The 21,900-nt window shown below is 41.6% G+C and overlaps 1 protein-coding gene across 2 annotated transcripts; it reads right to left on the reverse strand.

The window, feature by feature from the left end:
• Nucleotides 1-235: 235 nt before the first annotated feature.
• LOC147219277 (cysteine/serine-rich nuclear protein 1-like) lies at nt 236-20,351 on the reverse strand. 2 transcript variants are annotated; one of them, XM_086172907.1, is made up of 5 exons: nt 20,229-20,351; nt 6,021-6,235; nt 3,637-3,899; nt 3,248-3,550; nt 236-2,194 (listed from the first exon to the last, which is right to left on the reverse strand). In XM_086172907.1, the coding sequence occupies exons 2-5, from the start codon at nt 6,205-6,207 to the stop codon at nt 1,244-1,246; spliced, it is 1,704 nt and encodes a 567-aa protein (XP_086029033.1). In that variant the 5' UTR covers nt 6,208-6,235; nt 20,229-20,351; the 3' UTR covers nt 236-1,243. The 2 variants fall into 2 exon arrangements, with proteins under 2 accessions (XP_086029033.1, XP_086029032.1); XM_086172906.1 differs by lacking the exon at nt 20,229-20,351 and adding an exon at nt 8,967-9,106.
• Nucleotides 20,352-21,900: the final 1,549 nt, after the last annotated feature.

Here is a 21,900-nt window from a genome sequence, read left to right on the forward strand (position 1 = left end):
AATTGTGGTCGTCTGGTATGCGCAACAGTCGAATGTTGAAGAACGGGGTGCAGTTGCTGCTCGTGGCAATATATCATGCAGTGGATTATCGCTGGAATGTAAAGCCCAAAAACATTGTAAACACCAGTGACATGGGCATTTATCTTGCACCATTATCTTGGTTCATCTGTGCTTTTTCTCTTCCACACAAACCCTAAAACACCTATGCAGAGTGACCATATCTGAAAATCCAGAGAATTAATAAATAAAATATTTTATTTTAGTAATTCAGTACAGAAATATTCTCAGTATATTCTTAACAGGTTAAGATTAATCCAAAAAAAAAAAAAAGTCGACAATGTTGAAGCTTGAAAATAGAGGGTTAGTTCTTAATTCTTACAAACACGTGGACAAAAGTGAGTTATCCTCCGTATACCATGCTATGGTAAGTTACCATCAAAATAATAATATTATTAATGATATTTTGGGTCAGCGGTAACTGTAACAACATCTTCACTTTTTTTGCTATGAAAAACAAAATAGACTCTTTATGGGGAAAACTAGAAAGATATTTACCGCTATCAATAAATCACACAATACAGTCTTAGTTACAGAAACATGTAGGTTACACAAAAACAATGAGTTTGTTCCCAGCATGAGGAGAAATTGAATTCCAATTTGATTTAAACGTTTGTGAAATTATGCAAATATTTAAAGTATCTCTAAAATATAAAGTTACAGTGTTTTTAAATGATGTCCTCTCATTTCTCAGATGTTCTTGGTCATTTTTAGGGTATGTCTGATTAGACTGTTAATAAAAAGGAATAATTGCCAGTTTACAAATGGCAGTTTTCAATGACTTTGAAATCAGTGAAGGTAATTTTATGAAGCAAAATGGCAAAGGATAAAAAGTTAGAATTTTTTGGATAAAAAAAAGTCAATATAATATAACAGCGAGTTAAAATTTGATATACTGCTCTGCCCCATTCCACACACTATTAAGAATCCAACATCTTTGTGTTCACAGTAAAAGAGGAAATTAAATAGCACATCAGAGATCATTAAAAAGATTCATGAAAAAAAAAATACATGAAATATATTAGGTTACTTAGATGTGATTCTCTGAAACTAATTAATTTTAAGGCAAAAGAAAAAAAAAAACATTCATCTTTGAAAAAATATTTTACATCGTAGTAATTCAGTACTGATGACGATTCTTTCAAACAGCTTCTCGTTATATCGCGGCGAACCCTTTTGGGACAAGCTATAAAAACTGATTATCATAAACTTGCTCTGGGCTGGGGTCGTTCAGGCCGATCAGAGCCTCCAGGAGGTATGTGCTTGACTCGCTCTGGGGCAGATGGACAGAGCTGAACAGCTGGAGGCGGTGCAAGTTGTCCGGGTGACTGTGTCCTTTGAATGAACTGTGCAGTGGCCCTGAGGGATAGTCGCTGTCGAAGAACTCCAGGTCCGAGTCGGAAGAGAGGCTCGGGTCCATGTACCTGCTGGAGGAATAGTCCAGGGTCGGGGAGGGCGTGTTGGGAAAACCCTCGAGAGAATCCCTGTCCCAGAAGTCCGTGGCTTGGTTCGCGTTTTCATCGAGATAATCGCTCACCGAGGTCCTGCTTATATTGTCCGTGAGTGCGTCTGCTGCAGCTGGTCCCTTACTGTCAGTAGTCGTGCTGTGCTCCGCGAGTGGTTCCCTTGTGTGTCTGCACTTGGAGAGGTTATTGTTCTCGGAATCAGAGAGGCTGAGGGCGAGGGACAGACCTCCGTGAACTTCAGTCAGATTCTGCCCGCTGTTAGGACATCCTCCGCCATCACAATCAGAGGAGAAGCCAGAAGATTCGGTCATGTCGCTACTGCAGCTGTTCTCTTCCACGGCTGGCCGCTCCGGGCTAAAATTGAAGGAGGGGTTGGGCAAAGTGACAGGAAGGCCCTCTTCCTCCATGCTGAACCCAAAAGGGCAGCCTTTGTCCGGTGTTCTGCTCACCGGACGGGTCTCGCCCTGATCTTCGTATTCTATGAGGTCCTCGGGGAATCCTGTCCTGTTGTCTTGGCTCAGCGTTTCATCTTGTATTCTCTTCTCCAGCTCCAGTCTCATGACAGTGTGGATGTAGTGGGTCTGCACACGTCTGGAGTCGAACTGAATGTGTCCCTGAGTGTTGCCGCAGCCGTCTTTCGTGCAGCCACACGGAAAGCTGAAGCGGTCCACCTGTGAGTGACAGTAACCAGGTTGAGAAGGCTAAGCTGCAGGATTCATTTTGAGGGTCCAGCATAATCGATCAATGAGACAGACAGATATTTAAGCTGTTAAAATGTGCAAAATTACATAAAAAAAAACCACATCTTTTCAACGTGTATGACTAACACCAAAGAAGCAAGTAAATATGGTAGATGGTAGCCACAGTGCCAGCGGTACATTTGATGTATTCTGTCCATAGGTGTACTATCAGGTGATTAATCTGGCGTGCAGCTCTGCAGCACAAGTGTCCCACTGAGATGTAGGATTTTTGGAGGCATTGTTTAAAACATACTTTGCTGACGAACTGCCAGCACACATGATGCGCTGTACGTGATAAGTGCACAGTCACAATTTCCATGGGTTAAGAAGGCTCAATAAACCTCCTAGTGGCTGTGGTCAGAAGTACATGTAGGGATTTGAGCATTAACAAACTGAGTATTACTGTACTTACAAAAAAGGAGAGAATTACATAAAGGGGAGTTAAAAAAAAAAAAAAAAGACAAATATTTTCTGAAAAAATACCCGGCCACACGTACACACACACGCACACGTACACGTACACACACACACACACACACACGCACACGCACACGCACACGCACGCACACCTTCTTAAAAAAAATCACCTATTCATATTGTCAAGTTTTTCAGAAACTACAAAAAACAGCCAAATGTTGAATAAGGAGTGGATTTAGACAAAAATATAATTTTTCTCAAAAAATGACATGGGTAATTATTGTAACTGTCAAAATCTGGAACGACTTATTTTTATAAATGAAACAATAAAATTATTATTGCAAGTATAAGAACCCCACTGTCACACTATTTGTGGGATTAAAATAAGAAACGTTCTCATGTTGCTCAGGATCACCGCAAAGTTTTATTATTTCAATATAATTACTAGATATATTTTTGAGCCCCCTCCACCCACAGAGTGTCAGTGGACAAATGAGTTCTACTTCTATGCCGATGTTCATGAACACGCGCTGTGTGAGTCAGAGGGTGTCGGTCTAAGAGCCCTACCTGGCACTTGATGCCTGCCAGATTGCAAGCGCAGGTCTCTGGCTCGCAAAAGCCCTGGCAGTCACATCCGCAGGCCTCCCTGGAGAGACGCAGAGCGTGAAGCTGCCTCTTCTCCTCCTTGTCAATGCGTTTCACGCCCGCTGCCAGGAGGAGGGCCTGCCGCTGCCGGTAGGAGTACATCTGGGGGAAACCTCCGTCCTCCAGTTCGGCGTCACTGATGGTGATGTCTGTGTGCTCATCTGGAACTTGGTCCGCTGTGAGCCTGCCCGCTGCTCTCTGGTCCACAGATCCACTGGTGGCAAGCTAGAATAAGAACAAATGATTAAGTAAAGGCGGGGTTGTGTCGCGGACGAGTCGAACGCACAACTCTCGGAATAAACTCCACTAACTTTCTGCTTCAATGCCTCCGAGCGCTCTTCCCTCCGTCGGTCCAGCAGCCTCTGCCTGCGCCTGTGTCTCTGCTCTGCCGCGTGCCCTTCCACCGTGTACCTTTGGAGGGCGACGTGCCGTCGCATCATCCCCAGGGTGGCTCCTCCGTGGCTGGGCACGCTGGTGAAGCCCTGGCAGCGTGGGAAACTGAACACCGTCACCAGGTCGAAGCGCACGCCGCTCTCCCTGCGGGCACGCTTTGGTCGGTTCATGATTGACACGACTGGTGATGAAGAGAGAGAGAGAGACTTGCTTTTCATTCATGATCTATACAATGTATCCCGCACTCAGGGTCGCAGGGATGTTGGCGCCTATCCCAGCTGTCACTGGGTGAGAGGCTGGGTTCACCCTCGACTGATCAAAGGGCCACATATAGAGACGCACAACCAATCATCTCTCATTTTGGGGAAATTGGGGTCTCCCATGGACCTCCTGCACATTTTTTGGCGTGTTGTAGGAAACCCACATGGACAAGGGGAGAACATTCAAACTCCACAAAGGGAGGTTCTAGGTCAGGATCGAACCAGGGTGCTATTAGACTTGGTTTTAAAGTGGGAATTCCTGCATTTTCACATTTCCCGATCACTGATGGCTGCATTGAAAGAGAGTCAGCGGCAGGTTCACAGAAGTGAAGGTCTTCTCGTCTCCTTCTCCCAAGGGAAATCATTTTGAGCTGCTCTTCACTTTGAATCATAACACCGGCTCTCGCACATAAACAATCATCTGTGTGAGGAGATTCTAAATAAGTAAGAATAAGATGAAAATCGCCGCCCTGGCGCAGCTGAACTGCTGGATTTTGAAAAAAAAAAGTTTGAAGGCTTGATCTCTGCTTTTACAGATATGGCTTGAGTTCTGCGCACAAAATGACTGTGTTTTCTTGAAAGAGATCTTGGTTTGAAGCTTAACGTCACCAAGGATTTGCAAAACATCTCCCCTCCTACGTATTGTTACTAATAAAAGACCGGGGCACCAGTGGAGCTCAAATAAGATGGATTTTTATCTTATCCTTCAGTGTGAAAGTAGCCCGGAGCTAAGAATTGATATTTCTATTTAATGTATCTGTGTGACAGGAAAAAAAAGACTTTGACAAAGACTCAGCCCTCTTTGCGAGAACATAACGAGCTTTTGTTTCAGAAATAACTCCCAACACCCACGGACGTAGGATCAGTCAGACTTGCAGAAATAGTTTCTAAATGTTTGATAGATCTTTTTTTCCCAGAACGTATTTGCAGCCGTTCACATAAATCCAAACCCTGAAAGCTGAGATGACCTTCAGACCTGTGCCTAACCTTCAGGGCACAAACAAAACAAAACAAAACCTGGAAGTTAATATGAAGGAACAGGAATAGATATCTCATATTAAATGTTATTGTCCCGTAATCTGTGACTTTGACAGGGAAAACCTCCAAACTCCAAGATGTATGCCCATTGACATTTCCGGCCCCTTTTTTCATTATTTCTCCTGCTACAAATTCCTTCTGCTCCCTTCCCCCTCGCAAAATTTCCCCTGCAGGCGAGGTGTGTGTGTGTGCTGACAATCACTTTGACCTGTCTATCGGCCCGTCCTATTTTACATATTGTATTTACCCGTTTAGTTTTTGCTCCCCCGACAGAGCTATACGATCTATTTTTTGACCAGTCAATATAACGACCTCAACAAACCGTCACTTTGACGTCGTTTTTTTTTTTTTTTTTTTACATGTTTGGGGCCGATATCTTAAAAGTTAAGGCAAACTTAAGATAAATTTTATTTGCAAAGGCAGCTGGAGTTGACATGTGATTGACAGGGACGTTAGGTTTCCGTGTTTGTTCATCAGGCATGATGTACTGTATATCTGGTTTTATTCCATGGTTAATATTTTGCCTGTGGGAGAGGAACTGGAGTGGGGGTATGACGGCGGACGGTAAGGATACGTTCGCCTGTTTGTTTATCAAAACAATTGAGCGGCCATAAAAGAGATCGAGGCGTCGAGGCATCCTTGTGAGTGCACAATATTATCATATTTTGTTACAGCGGGCGAGGAAGCGTTGTGAAATCTGAAGAGGGGCTTTGATATGAAATGTTTTTTTTGTTGTTTTTTTTTAAAAAGGAGCCTGGCTATTTGTATTGATTCTACAACATCCTACCACTCAGGCAAATGATCCTGCATACACACACACAGTCTGGAGGCGAGCTGCTCTTACTGCATTCTCCGGAACAGCCCTGAGGTTAGCATTTTCCTATCAGTAAGTCATAATAGGGCTGCTGCCGGCAGATAAGAGACACTCCTATAAAACATTGATGAGAAAATGGCCAGATAAGGAAGAGGTTTGCATTATTTGAAAGGTGGTTTCAGAGACTCACAGGGTAAACTGGTGGGCGAAGGGGGGCTGTGAGGTGTGAAGTCCTGGTTAGCGGACGAGCTGCTCTCCCAGTCCGACTCCCACTCGGAGGACGTGGGGGAAGAGCGGGAGGAGGATGGAGGCGAGGAGGAGGAGTAGCAGGGGTTTTCATCATCCTCGGCAAACTTCCTCTTGAGGATGCCTCTCATTGTCTGGCTGCAGTGGTTGAATTAAAAGCTGTGCAAAACACACAGAAAAACAAAATGTGGTTTTCAAAGCAAACCTGCGACCAACGTTTGAGAGAAGAAGCTGAAAGGAGTTCGGTTCATAAAATGCTCATTCAAACCCAGATCGCAGGACACGATATCAATGAGAGAATGGATAACGGACGGACAAACAACCAACTAAAACACCAACACTTTCTCAGTAGGACAGGCTGATATTGAAAAAGATAAATATCAAAATACAAATACTTTGCTAAGTATTGTTTTGTTTTATTTTTCTTTCAAATATTTTAAAGTATCTGAATCAGCAGCAGAGCTCTTGACAGTAAAAACAGTTTGTTAATTCATTTTTTCCTCTAGCAATGCGCTTCATGTATTTTTTGGTCATTTCACGCTCATCAATATTTTTTCCCCCCCATCATCAGAATATACTATGATTAAACAATAATAAAACAGAAAAAAAATTGACTAAAAATTGTAACTAGCTTCATGTTTTTTTCCAGACAAAATGGCACAATTGGATGTAAAAAGTTAGATTTTAGATTGTAATTATTGGTACAGACAGAAACGGCGCATGACATTATTACAGTTAGCGGGCTATAAGTACCTGTGTGTTGCCCAGCCTTGTGCCTCTGCAAGAGAGTCCAAATGTAAACAGCTAAATCATCCATCTTTTGCATACAGGGAATGTCTTTCTCGCTAAGAGCAGAAGGGCTGCACCTCCGCTGGTCGAGCCGGTTTCAGGCCGCTGGTTTGTTTAGTCTAATTACATCTTAGTTAGAAAGGATCTTCAAACTAATGATTCATGAGTGTTCAAATGAGAGCTGAAATCCTACTTTCACTCATCCCCAGCTGAGCATTTGAGAGAGTTTTGAAAAAAAAAAAAAAAAAAAAAAAAAAAAAGCTATTTTTCTTTTCCCAGAGGAGTAATTAACATTCCAATGATTCCTCAAGTTTTTTTTTTTTTCGCGAAGAATACGTGGAAATGGGCAAACCAATAGCAGTGTTTTAGAGACTGGGGGGGTTTAAGTGGCTGCTATTTTTGGATGTCAACATGGAAAATAAATCCAAAGATTAGTGATTTCTGAGTCTTTAGAACCAAAACCATGCTTTGTGCACTCATAAACAGTGGTTTTAATGTAACAGAGTACGGTTGGTTGACAAACTAAACAGGAAAAATTTTGATTCAATGTTTGATATGTAAGATGACACTCTGCGGGAGACTGCGCATTCTGACATGTCAAAACTCGACATTCACAATTAGAGCTGCAGCACTTGGAAATCGTTAGTGATAAATTGTTTGAAAGAAATGTGAAAAATTACGTTTTTTTGAAAGAGGGCGTCACATAGCAAATAAAGTTTTTCATTTGTTTTGAGAAACAAATCCAACATCTGCTGGTAACAACAACCAAACCACTCCATAAGTACAGAAAGGTTGTAGTACTAGTTGTTCTTAAGATCCCTGCAACCGTAGTCTGGACAGAAATCTACTTCACAAAGAAAGCTGGGTGCGCTATAAATCAGACGTGCTCTGAAATCATCCGTATCAGGTTCACACGGGGAGACTCCGAGCAACATCGAAATTCAGCCGGTAAAAGAAGCAGCTGACCAGGATTTAGCCTGAGCCCCAGTCAAGTCGGGCAGAGGAGCCGGCACTTTTTCAGAACCGAGCCGACCTGAGGCGGCGGCGACATTGTGGCCGGCGAAAGTGTCAGCGTGCAGTAAGTGTTAACTTCCTGGATCCTTCAACAGCTGAGAGGTGAAACGAGAGACAGCCTCTTGTACCGGTTTAAAACAGTATCACTGCCAAGTACACGGCTCGTATGAAAGACATTTGCATGGCTGTTGAATACTGCTAAATATGTAGAAAGGGGTGGGGAAAAAAAACACAAAAAAAACAACAAGCCCCATTTGTGATGCCCTGCAGCTGCATCAATTATATCACGTATTGCATCAAACTCTGACGGAGCAGAAAAAAAAAAAGATGTGCGGGGGTCTCCGCTGGGACAACATCAATTATTTAAAGGTTGGAGGCACGTGCGCGTGCCCGTGGAGCGGGCAGGCACACGCAACACACAACACACACACACAAAACAATGTCAACTGTAATTATTGAGGATGTTTAGCAGCGATCGTGCACATTGCAAAGGCTGCACCTTCACAAGAAGGGGTTGGCTTATAGAAATAAAAACAATTACTGCAGCTTTTTTGGTTGTTTTGTTGATTCGTGCACAAGAACTTTTAAATCCCCACAGGAATGTTGTGAGTTTTTGCTTCGGCCTTTTGCATTGGGAGGAGGAGGGTTGCAGGAGTCGTTTCCTGTTATGGCATAATATCAGTCATTATGCGGCTGACCTCTTCACCCCGTGCGGAGACACGCGGCGATCATGTCAACTACAATGACAACACTGTTCACCACACACACACACACACACACACACACACACACACACACACACACACACACACACACACACACACACACGAAACACTGGCCAAACCCTTATTTTAAGCCAGCGAACTTTCTTTACACCCCCTATGAGTTGTGTTTTGACACATTTTTGAATATATTTTGAAGTTCGGAGAATTGGGTGAGGGTCGAGCTAGCCAAAATCAAGAGCGAAGCAATTAAGCTACAAAGGGAGATTAACCTGGGGTCAGCGGATGAACCCGTTAGTACCAGAAAGAGGCGAAAGCGAGAGCGGCTGTCGTTTCCTTCCCTTCCCTTCCGTTCGGCGACTCACCTCGACTTCAGTAGCGGCATAATAGAAGCGGGTAGAGTTGGACGCGGAGTGTGTGTCCGGCCGGTGTTGCTGTTACTGCTCGCCCGTCCGTCCCCTCGGTGTTTATCTGGAGCCTCACCGGCGGCGCTGCGAACACCAGACGGCTCGGCTGGGAGCAGCCGGAGAGTAAACACCCCCCAGAACACGCGTCAAGATGCTTCCCTCCCCTTCCTTTCTCTCCGGCGTCCCGGTTTGCAGCCGTTTGTGCGTTGCTAAGTACAAAACGCCCCTTCAGAGATTTACCCGAGGCCCAAAGGCTTTTAGTTTCAAAATCACCCCTTTATTATTATTTTGTTATTTTCACCTCACCGTGGGATACTGAGATAGCCTCTCGGATGAGGAGTGAAACGTCTTCAAGTGAACAAATCCATGTCAAGTTGCCACTACGAAATCATCCAGACAATAATTCACCTTGATTGAGAACTTCAACAGAGACGATCGTGAGAAACGTCTTCTCGATTCATCAGTAAGTCCGGTACATGTGGACAAATGGACAAGAAAACTGACTTTGACATTGAGGAAAACAATAAAAACGAACCCAAGGCCGGTCGCAGGGGGAACTATCTTGATTCATATATACTCTTTGGTTTCCCTGGATGACTTGACGCAGGAGACGCTCATGACTGGCGTTGCTGCCCACAGATTCCTGTCTGTTGTGTTCACACTTCACTGTTACAGCAAATAACCTTTAAACCTCCAGAAGCTGATAATCGGAAAACGTGTTAGAACGCATGCTACTCACTCAAATAAACTCAGTGGTAATGATGGGTTCACCCCTGCGTAAAATTAATTATTAATACACTGCCTTTTTTTTTTTTATCTGTTCAGATCATATTTTTAGCACACGGTTATATCTTTTTCCTGCTTGAGTCATACGTAGAGTAAAAATGAAATGGTTATTTGATTAGATGTTACATGCAGACTGTCACAAGTCCAATTGTGTTTTTCTCAAATGTTATGGGGAGGGGGAGACAAAAGATTAGAAAAGGCAAAAAGATTAATTTTTTTTGTTTTTAAAGTTTGCACGCCTCTGCAGTTGACTACTTATCTTCCAGGAGATGTTGACAAACCTTTTTTTTTTTTTTTTTTGCGAGGGCGGGGCGTACCAGTGTTTACTCTGCAGTATTTTAACTGTAATGTCAAGTATTTCACAACTTTGCGCTATGATATTCATACGGCCTTTTGTCACTTCCACGTCTGAGTTTGCTCCACGGATGACCCTCGGGCCTCTTTGTCGAGTTGATCGGACTTTTATTATGAGCGACACGTACGCTATGTCTGCGACAGAATAATCCAGATACCAGAAAAGTGACTGTAGTCACACAGAGAAAATAACGTTTAAGATTATAAATGACTCCCAACTAAAAATGTATTTCATTTATTTTACCAACGCGAGATAGAAATGTCAGTAGGTCAATTGAGCTCTTTGGGTGTTTGTTTTTTTTTTTAAGCATCTACTTAGCGGGAATAAAATCTTGGCCAGATTAACATCCAAGTGAGTCTGCTTTTAAAGATAATCACGGGCTCCCATGTGTCCCTGACAGGGAGGAAGATGAAGCTCAGATGAGTGTCAGATTAACAGATGGACCAGCAGATGAGCGGAGAGAGGGGAAGGTTTGAAAAATCCCTCGCGATTTTGACCTTCGTGCCGGTACACATCGGTGACACGTCGCCTCGATTCGAAGAACCGCCGCAAAAAACAGCGCTCAGACCTGTTGGTCGGAATACCGTGGCCAAGGAAAGGAGAGTTTTTTGCAAGTGTGTTATGAGCGGCTGACCCACTTTGGCTGCGCTCGCTCTATTACGTGAGTTTTTCTGGCCCCGACCTGGTGTAAAGACCGACGAGCAGCAGGAAAGGGATTTGGTTTGTCAAAGAGGACAGATATATCGCAGATTTCTGAATTAATGAACTGATCCGAGCCCGGACATTGGAGAGCTTCCTCCCTGAGGTCTTTGTGTTGCTTACTCATAACACATGATCAATGTCTATTTATAGTCCACTCACACAGCACGACCAAAAATACATTTTGTGCAATACAGATGGACTTCTCTGTTTGTATCGCTCGCAGGCGTGCAACGCGTTCCAGGACGCGCCGGTGAGGCATCTTCGGGGGAGACGAACGGGCTGAGTCAAGGAAGGGGATTAATATTTCAATCAAACTGCAATGCAGTTGACATTTTTAGACAAACCTACCGGCGGCGATACATCACGTCACCGCCATTTGACGTCACTGGAAATAAGAATCACACCTGCGGGCCGTCTGTGTTTTTTTGAACTGTACATCGTGGCATTCATGCCGGTACAGATAATCACAAATAAACTGTCATTTTATCATACATTTCTTTTTAATTTTTTGTTTTTTGTTTTCTTTGTTTGGGTGGCAATTTCATACTCGGTTAATAATACTGCTAAAGATTTTTTTTTTTCTGTGAATAACAAAAAAAAAAAAACAAAAAACTAAAATTCAACAAACCTTCAATAGAAATATTTTAAAAATATTTTCCAGCGCTATGATTGACCTGAATTCCCAACCTGGAGTTGAGAATACCATTTGCATCTTTTCCTGTAAACAACAATGTAAAGGTGACATAATATCGCCCCGTTGCGCCGAAACCTCCCAAGAATGCTTATAGCATTATCACCTCTCCTTGTGTTACAGGTGATCCTATCTGTTCATCCTGCCGGAGATAATGAGAGCAAAACGCTAATGTTCTCCCGGTCCGGAGTCTATGTTATGTAACTTATAGTTAACCTACATTCTGGCAGCCTCTCAGGTTGCTGCCGCTGGCTCCTCTGTCCCCATTTCTCAGTCAAGCTTTGCCAGCGATGGCCCACATACAGCCATATTCTGATCAAGTTTGACAAAGCTCCGGGCACGGGAAACCAGGCCATCCGTCCTTCCTGTGAATTCTATCACGGGGCATCTACCCGGTTAAAAAGCGGTTTTCCTGGGCATGACAGGAAATATCAGATAATCCGACTCCGGGGGCTGACAAGCAAAATTCAATATATTTGCAATATCATCTCTTGTGATAACGTGCCATCATTTTTTATTTTTTTTTCCCAGTATTAAAAAAAAAAAATTGTGATACATCATTTGGAGTCCAGAACTACAGATGGACAGTTTTGGTTCATGGACAAATAATTTAGATATTTTAGAACATTTCCAAGGGATGTCAGTTCTATTGCAATGTTTACATGTCTATAATCATATTAATAATAATGTTTACACTCTTCTATGCACTGCGGACAAACAAAGAAGGAATCTGACTGTACAAGGAAACACGTTTCTACACTAAACACTTTGAATCTTGAAGAGCAGAGAACAAAGTCTGGAACATTTACAAGGCAATACCTCAAAAATCTGCAAGAAATGTGCTCCATTTCACAGGAAATGACATAAAAAAATCCTTATTAAGTACTTGGAAATGATAGATGGATAGATGGATAGATAGATGGATAGATGGATAGATAGATAGATAGATAGATAGATAGATAGATAGATAGATAGATAGATAGATAGATAGATAGATAGATAGATAGATAGATAGATAGATAGATAGATGGGTTAATCAGGCTCATGGAAATATATCACATACACATGACTTGGCTCTTCTTTTTTTTTTTACATACCCTCTGATGTCATGTTTTGACAGTCATCGCCATGGTCGCCAGGGCAAATATAGCGCAGACTGTTCCTATTTTAGAGAACGGAAGGGAAGTGAATCATATTAAGGATATACAGCATATGTCGTCTACGTGATCTTAATTTGCATAGAAGCTAAAGTAGGGTGTCGTTTATTGACAGCAAGTTTATGGATTGGAGAGTTTATTTTGCATATTATACAGCGGATAATCCGACTCCTCTAGTGGTTTTCCTTTGCATATGTTTATACTGTTTATATTTTGTCAACATATTGTTTACTCGCAACTTGTTAAACTAGTCCTACCTGTTTATATATATTGTTTACACTGTTTATTGTTTTGTTTTTATTTTCTTGCACTGTTCACTCTGTTGGGAGTGATTGAAATTTTCCCACTGGGACAATTAAAGGAAAATTCTATTCTCTTCTTTTAAGTGTAATATTTTGCTCCTAAAAGTAACACCTGTTTTCTTATATATGGTGCAAATGCTGTATATTTACACACACACGCATACATATATGTGTGTATAAATGCAAGTGATGCTGTTCTGCATAATTTCTTGAACCCAACTGTTTTAATCCAGGCCTGACGACAGGATAGGATTAAGAACACATCAGGTAATAAAGTCAAAATCAAAACAAATCGATCTTGAAAAATCATGTTCTTAAATGATCCGTCAATGCTTTTATCCAGATTTGGGTTTTAGACTGAGGATCATTTAATGACGCACTTTCAGAGACGTAAAAACAAATAAATAACGACATTAGAATTTAATCTCCTGTGGCAATGTCGGGATAATTTCACTCTATGGATTTCATCACATTTCCGGCTTTGCTTTGGATCATTGTTGCTGTGGTCGACCCCGGGAACCAAGGCCATACTGTCAAATATAATGCCTGCATGCAGACCTATAGCTGCCATTTAATGTTCTGATAACTCCACCTGTTCCCAGCAGGACCCATACCACACACACACACACACACACACACACACGAACACGCACACACACATACGTGAAAGATGGACCCACTACTCTTTCTCACCCTTGGAAATACAGCGAGGGAAATACTGCAATTTTACAATTCACACTTCAAGTGATGCATCAACTGCCCGTTATCTGCACCGCTATCAGTTCTGGGAGTGACATGCGAGAACTTCCCTTGACGCCCCGATGGCCGACCCTGGCCCGACGCCCGGTGTTGCCGCTGCCTAATGCTGGAGGGACGACACCGTATCTCCGCATCTCATCTGGCTTCCACAGACATCCAGCACCTTGTCAATACTTGTTATGTACCTGCTATGTGCAAGCAGTGCAGGCACATTTTGTTACCCTCCGTATTTATTTTAGCGGAATATTCCTCCCACAGCTCTGCACAAACCGCAGCTATGTAACATCAAAACTCGGGTCTCGATAGGGACAAGCGTGGAATGAGTTTTGGTAACTCTGTGAGTAGCCATGGCAACGAAGTCTCCGAAAACCATCTGAAAAAAAAAAAAAAAAAAAAAATCCCCCTGGAATGAATGAGGACTGGATTGGAAAATGGCCCAAACTGCTTGTTTAAAAGAGGCTGATTTTGGACACTGGTGATTATTCTGGGATGCAGAAGCAGGTACATTTAATATTCCTGCAGGAATCTCCAAGCCCAACTCCGCTGCTCTATGGTAACATTTACGCAACGATTGGAAATTATGGCTTTCGCCGATTTCCAAATCTATCTCGTTCGTATCAATTGCCGTTAAAGGCGGCTTTGTTTTTCCTCTTAAAACATCATTATTTCTGCAGCCGTGCTATTTAAAGTAGGTCACATAAGTACAGTTTCAACTGAAGTGATCTTATCTGTCGCTGCATGTGTGCAGCAAACATTTCAGCAGCAGAGCAGCTGTGTGATTGGACTTGACGTTACCCCCTTTATCGTTGTCAACCTTTGCCAGAGAGTTGTGGTGACCTTCCTCGAGAAAAAAAAAAAAATCTACAAACCAGCCTGTGTGATGTGGATCTGACTGGTTTTCACTAAAGGAATGTTGACAAATGTGCAGCGGAGACATTCTCTCTTTGTCTATGCTGGGCTATTTCATTATGTATTCACAATTAGATACTCAGAAAGTTGTGTGTGTGTGTATGTGTATGTGTATGTGTGTGTGTGTGTGTGTGTGTGTGTGTGTGTGTGTGTGTGTGTGTGTGTGTGTCTGGCTCTCTGCCCTGCAGTGGGAGCTCCTGCACTCTTGGAGTTCCTGCACTGTTTTCTACTGTTAGTGTTGGCTGTCACATGTGGCTCCATGTGAGTGTTAGTAGCGGCGGCAGGAAGGAGACTCTGTGCTCTCAGCTGTTCAGGCCAGAACTGACTGCCCCCCCCCGTCACTCCACCACACACACACACACACACACACACACACACACACACACACACACACACACACACACACACACACACACACACACATTCAAACTCAATCACTCAGTGATCGCCATCCCCCACTTCTTCTCTTGCAGTTGGCAAATGATATGCATTAAAGGCTGACAGCACAAACACCAGCCCCATGATAGGCTCCTCACTGGTTTCCTCGCTGTGCACATTCAGGCTTCAGTTTAAACTTCAACTCCATAAGTTTAAAAAAAAAAATCTTGTCAGTTCACCTGAATGTGGAATGAGCTCATTTTCATCAAATATTATACATGTATATTTTCAGTTAATGCTGCTGCCAGTTTGCAGAAATTAATTCGTAGCTATCATTCTTTCCCATTATCTGGTTCTTACTTTGTTCCGTTGCTTACTTTTCTCACAAAATGTTATTTATTCATATAAACGGTTGGAAAACGTCTGTGTGCAATTCTAACAGTGTCCACTAGGGGGCGCAGTGAGCCGCAGCAACCCCCACAGTATGGTAATCCAGTCATGTGGATGGAGATGTGTTGCTCTGGCGCCATCTGCTGGTTGTAAATAGTATTGCATACATTTAAAAAAAAAAGAGAGAAAAAAAAGTCTTTTTCTGTGCACATTAAGGCTGGCTCTCTCCAGTGTCTCACTCGTCTCCACTGGAGGTCGACATATTTAGGCTGAGGAATGTGGCCTTATGAATAGCTGTCGAAGAGGGGCCCCTAACCCCACCTCAAGGGCCTCCAAAAATTCAGAAGCCAAAAAAGTGCCACACTGAATCAACTGGTCGGTGGGGTTTGGTTTATGCTTATGCAACTCTGATCAGAAAAACTGTGTTGCACACTCAAACAGTGATCCGTTTTATTTTTAATTTGAATCCGTAGGGATTACAAAATTAAATTTGTACAATCGAACACTCCGCCTTGAAAATCTCACATTTACATTTTCCTTGAAAATGTGCGTGATGTGCAGTTGTATTGAATTAAAGCATAGTATGAAGTGTACTACATGAACAGTTTAAAATGTCGCATTATAATTACATCCAATTTGCACAAATGACCTCAAAGAGGCTCAGCACTAAAACATCTAAATGCTTAAACATTTATTTGTGAGTGAGTAAAGTGAACAATTAAATACCAGCACAAACAGAATGAACTTTACATAATGAGTCCATTTTGGGGTATTTGAGGCATGCAGACATGTGAAAGATTATATTGACATAATAGTATTTCTAATTTTTTCCCCGCTTCCTTTTTGTTTTAAACTTTATAAGCACACAGCTTTGGCCATTTCCAGTAGCAGTTGAGCGATACAGTTCGGTCAAACCCGTCGACAAATAGAAAGTTTCAGACGTTGAATTCCACCACATCGCACATGCCGGCAGTAATCATCAACAGGAATGAGCGCTACATAGATTCACATGCAGCGTCAGCCTTTCCTGGCCCGCTGGCACGCGGCAGATTATCCAACAGCAGAAGCAACTTCACACATTTTTCATCTGTTTAAGCGCATTGAATAATAGTGCATGAAGTGAATGAATGTGACTCCCATTATAGATGTGAAAAAGGTGCTGGCAGGCCGGCGAGGTGCAGATAAAACGCTGCTGCTTGTAGAAAAGGCGACATGGTAACTATTTCAGGCATTTCAAATGTGACATCTGACTGAACCAGCTGTCATATCACACACACACACACACACACACACACACACACACACACACACACACACACACACACACACACACAGAGTCAGCTCAACGTTTTCTCGCTGATATTAGATATCACTCAAATGCTATAAAAGAATAAATAAACTCAATTTATCTGGTCTCCGCACTGCATTGAACCCCTTCCTGTGTGGCGTTTTATAGATCTACCAAGGGGGAAGATTTTTATGAAGTTACAATTGCAAGTCTCATATCCGGAGGTTTGAATCACAAGGTGCTGGAGGACTTTGTCCACCAGGAACTGCTTAAAGTGAGGGAGATTCACGTCCAGTGTGGAGGACAGAGATGCAGAGCTGGCTTGGTTTGCTCCTCAGGTATGTGACTGGATTATTTTTCCTTTTATTTCCAGACTCACCATCAGACTGTTAATAGTTAAAGCGTTAATGTGTTAGTGTTAATGTGTCTTTACCCGTCCCACTTTACGGATCAAAAAGGTCAATCAGGGAAGATTTTTGTACCGTTTTGATCTTTGTCTTTTGGGAAAATATTATAATTAAGTAACCAGCTGTTAGCACAGTTTGCATGCAAATACACTGAGATGTGTATGTGTGTGTGTGTGTATGTGTGTATGTGTGTGTGTGTGTGTGTGTGTGTGTGTGTGTGTGTGTGTGTGTGTGTGTGTGTGTGTGTTGGGGGAATGTAAACATTAACAGAGTCATATGAGTCTGCGTGACGAACTGCCGTGTAGAAAACTAAGATGAACCTGCGGGCTTGAGCCGTACCACAAATAACAAAAAAGATCTCTCATACATATACATATATATATTAGACACATCACCATCCTTATACACATATAAACGTATATATATGTGCACATACATATACAAACGTATATATGTATATATATGTGTAGATATATATACTGCTCAAAAAAATAAAGGGAACACTTGAACAACACAATGTAACTCCAAGTCCATCACACTTGTGTGAAATCATAGTGTCCACTCAGGAAGCAACACAGATGCATTTTGACTTGTTTTAAGGACATTACATCAAAGTTGGATCAGCCTGGAGTTTGTTTTTACACTTTAATTTTGAGTGTGATTCCTAATCTAGACCTCCATGGGTTGATACAATTGATTTCCATTGATCATTTTGGTGTGATTTTGTTGTCAGTACATTCAACTGTGTAAAGAGCAAAGTATTTCATAAGAATATTTCATTCATTTAGATCTAGGATGTGTTTTTTAAGTGTTCCCTTTATTTTTTTGAGCAGTGTATATATACACATGTATATGTATACATATATATATACATATATATACACACACACGTATATATGTACACATGAATATATATGTACACATGAATATATATATATATACACATATATATACATACATACATGTGTGTACATATATATGTGTGGAATATATATTTACACACATATGCATATATATATATATATATATATATAAAAAGTGCACATGTATAAATACACGTACATGTGCGCATATATGTGTATATATACACATGTATATATATATGCACATATATATTTATACACACATATGTGCACATACGTATATAAACGTAAATGTATATATATATGTACGCACACATATATATGTGTGTACATATATATGTATACCTGTGCATATATAAATATATACATGTGTATATGAGCATATATATGTATATATATATATATATATATACACACGTATATACACATGTGCGTGTATATATATATGTATGTATATATACATACATATATATATTAAGATGTTGACATCCCCATTTTCTCTATTTCTGTCTCCAATTTCTGATAAATCGCCAATGGCAAGAGTTCTATTTTCTGTTATTTGAAGATTTTGTTGTTTGCTCATTATTGGCTCTAACACGTATAATATTGGAATAACCTCGATTTCTTGTTTGGATTTTCTGCATTAGCATGAACAACTATAAACAGCTTAGATAATATGAGTTGAGAAATCCGTGTTGTTTTAGTTTAAGAATTAACTCACACATTAGTGTTGGTGCCATTTTCAGTTTTTTTTTTTTTTTTTAAGGCCACTGATGAATAAAGTTGTGTTTTCGTAGCTGTTGATAGTCGAGCGGCCATGCAGGCGCAGGGCCTGAGGAGGAGCCAGTCCATGAGGGACCTCAGCGGGGGTCAGGAGAGGTCATGGGTCACGCCAGCTGCTTTCTGCAGGGACAGAAAGTCTGTGTCCCAGCTGGTGCAACAGTAAGGGTTTTTTTCCCTTCTATTTGTTGTTATTGTGCTGTTTCTGTCACATAAAGGTTCGAAACATGACGGTAAACCACTGCGAAGCTGCTTTAAGGGAAAATACTGTTAGCGAAGCGGGGAGTAGGTTCATGGGGTTAACTAGTTTTTTAAATTGTATTTATAAATAGCTGTTGTTTTTTTCCACAGCAGCAGATGGCGCTGCTGCTCAGCAGAACTGTGTAATTATTATTTCTCATAATAATTCAGTCAAAAAAAACTTTATTCCTGTTTTTTCTAACAGGAAAAAAATGCAAAATTACATTTGTGTTTAATTTGAGCCAGAAAGGCTGTTATCACAAATTCACAGGAGTATTTTAGTGAACGCTCGTCAAAAAAAAAAATTAAAAAACTCGAATTTAAGCGACAGCATGGTAAACATTTTGAGCGCAGTCCTGGTCCAGACCTAAGCGGGAAGAAATCTCAATCCTGAGCTCACAGAGATTGACATCTAGGGGCCCAAGTAGAGTTTTAGTTTAAAAATATGGGCTAACTCATTTCTAAATAATTTGTTTATCACATAAATATCACTTGTTTTGTGCTATTGCATTCAAGCCAATACTTTTTAAACAGGTACCAAAGCTGTCAAGACTTAAGGAGCTCAGAAAAGACAAAGGATAAAGTCCAGGTACCGTATTCGATCATTTTTTGCATCCAGATCGAAAATAACGTCCATTAAAACGCTCGCGTCCGTGAGGTAATTCCCGATATGTAATTATTCCAGGCACCGGACGGTTTTCTGGCAGGACGACGCCGGAGGTCGGAGAGCAGAGAGCGGTTTGACCCTCAGGGGCCTCAAAGTAGCTTCGGCCTGTCCAGGAGTCGCTCCGTGGACTTCCTCCCTCAGGGGGCGGCTTCAGGCACCAGATATCTGCGCGCCCTGTTTGAGTCCAAGGCGTCCCCGCAGAGCGGCCTCGCCAGCGGCCCTCGGCTCGACTCGCCAGCTGCCCCCGGCGCCAAAGCGGGGAAAGGCCGCCTCCCGCAGGTACGGGACGATCATCTCACATTTCTGGGATTTAATTCTCCTTGAATGCCCCCTTTTCAACACATCGGTTCATTTCTATCAAAGCACCCTACTTTAAACATTTCTACTAAGCTAGCTATCCAACGCATTTGCCTTTGTAAATTGCTACATTATCATAGCATTTGATAATAATATCAATTGGCATTCACAGAAGGCTTAAGATGAAATCAGAATATGCGATGTGCCATAACCTGCAGAGCAAGTGTTGTCATGTTGCTGCTGGCTCACCGGCTATTTGGTGTCCACTGACAGGGAGCTGGCCGGACGGAAGGAGGTCAGGCGGTCGGTGGGCTCCGGGAGTCTTGCGTCACACCCTCCAGACGCTCACATGGTGAGCGGCGTTACTTCATTTCTTGTTTCTAGTAAGAGAGATCCGATCAGGCCGGAAGCCTTGCCAGGGTTCCCTCATTGCCGCCAGGTCACCGCTTTATTTTTGTGCTGTGGTTTACTTGCGGTCAAGGTTTGGGGAAGTATTTTAAGGAGATATATGAAAGGCTGGGAGACACTGAAAATAAGGAAAATAATGCACCTTCTTTAAATTTAATTTAATTCAATTTAAATTAATTGTGTTTTGTTTAATTTTCTTACATTTTTATTTTGTCTAATTTAATTTAATTTAATTTAATTATCTCATATTTCATTTATTTAATTTTGTTTAGTTTAATTTTCATATACTTAATTTTATTTGGTTTAATTTAATCGTGTCTAATTTAATTTGATTTAATTTTCATACAGATATTAATTATTTAATTGTTATTATTATTTTCACAATTGTTTTCCTCAATTAAAAAAAAAACCTTTCTAGATAATATTAATAAAGGTAATATTCTAGAAATGTGGATTTTAAATGACTACAAACAGGCACTGATCTATTTTTGTGCTTTTCTCTACTGTTTAAAGTTAAAGTTAAATATAGCAAAGACTTGTCAACACTGAGAAGAGAATTTAGCTATTTTAATTTATGGAGTAAGAGTTTTTAAGAATTTTATTTTGTGTGGTAAGAGATTTTTTGCTATGTTATTTTATGGAGTAAGAAATTTTTAGCTATTTTATTTTATGTAGTAAGAGATTTTTATCTACTTTAGTTTATGCGGTAAGAAATTTTCAGCTATTTTATTTTATGTAGTGAGATTTTTAGCTACGTTATCTTATGTAGCAAGAAATTTTCAGCTATTTTATTTTATGTAGTAAGAGAGTTTAAGTTATTTTATTCTATGTTGTAAAACAATCACCATCTCCAGTACTGAAAATAACACACAAAATAGACAATAATGGATTTGAAAGTGGGAACGGCCGACACTGCCGTCTAAGATTGGCGCTCATATGCCAGTTGTCTGGCCCTTCCGGAATATTTGGGTATTTACAACCGAGGAAAAACAAGTGTTGAGCTATAATCCTCGCGGTCTTCGGCCCAAAATAAAGATGAAGATGTTGTAGAGTAAATGCATAGCTATGTGTTCGCCACATGTTCTTAAGATAGGAGTGTGTGTGTGTGTGTGTGTGTGTGTGTGTGTTGTTCTGACCGTGACGCAGACCTTGGCCCCCCGCGTTCTGGAAACGATACCGCCGTCCCGGCTTCTCAACCGCGGGTCTCCTGGTGTGATTTGTGTTTCGGGGGCGACGACAAACCTGCAAACTACATCGGATTCAAACGATATCTCGACAACTTTAATCCCGTGTCCAATTTGACCATAATAGGACCGTGACTGAGGCGCCGGGGTTTTTCTTTCATGTTGCCCACTGACACACATACTGAAGGTCCCGCCCGGCGCCGGTAATAGGGGATGACAATATATGTGTGGGAATGGGAGATGGAGGGGTGCCCCACTCTCACAGTGACAAACAGAGGTGATTGACTCAGCCTCGCGGCAGCCGCCCTCCCCAAAAATAGCCAGAGTCT

This window comes from Fistularia commersonii, chromosome 25, assembly GCF_037954325.1.
Source record: "Fistularia commersonii isolate RoL2024-O1a breed Wild chromosome 25, RoL_Fcom_v1.0, whole genome shotgun sequence".
In the NCBI taxonomy this organism is placed as follows: Eukaryota; Metazoa; Chordata; class Actinopteri; order Syngnathiformes; family Fistulariidae; genus Fistularia; species Fistularia commersonii.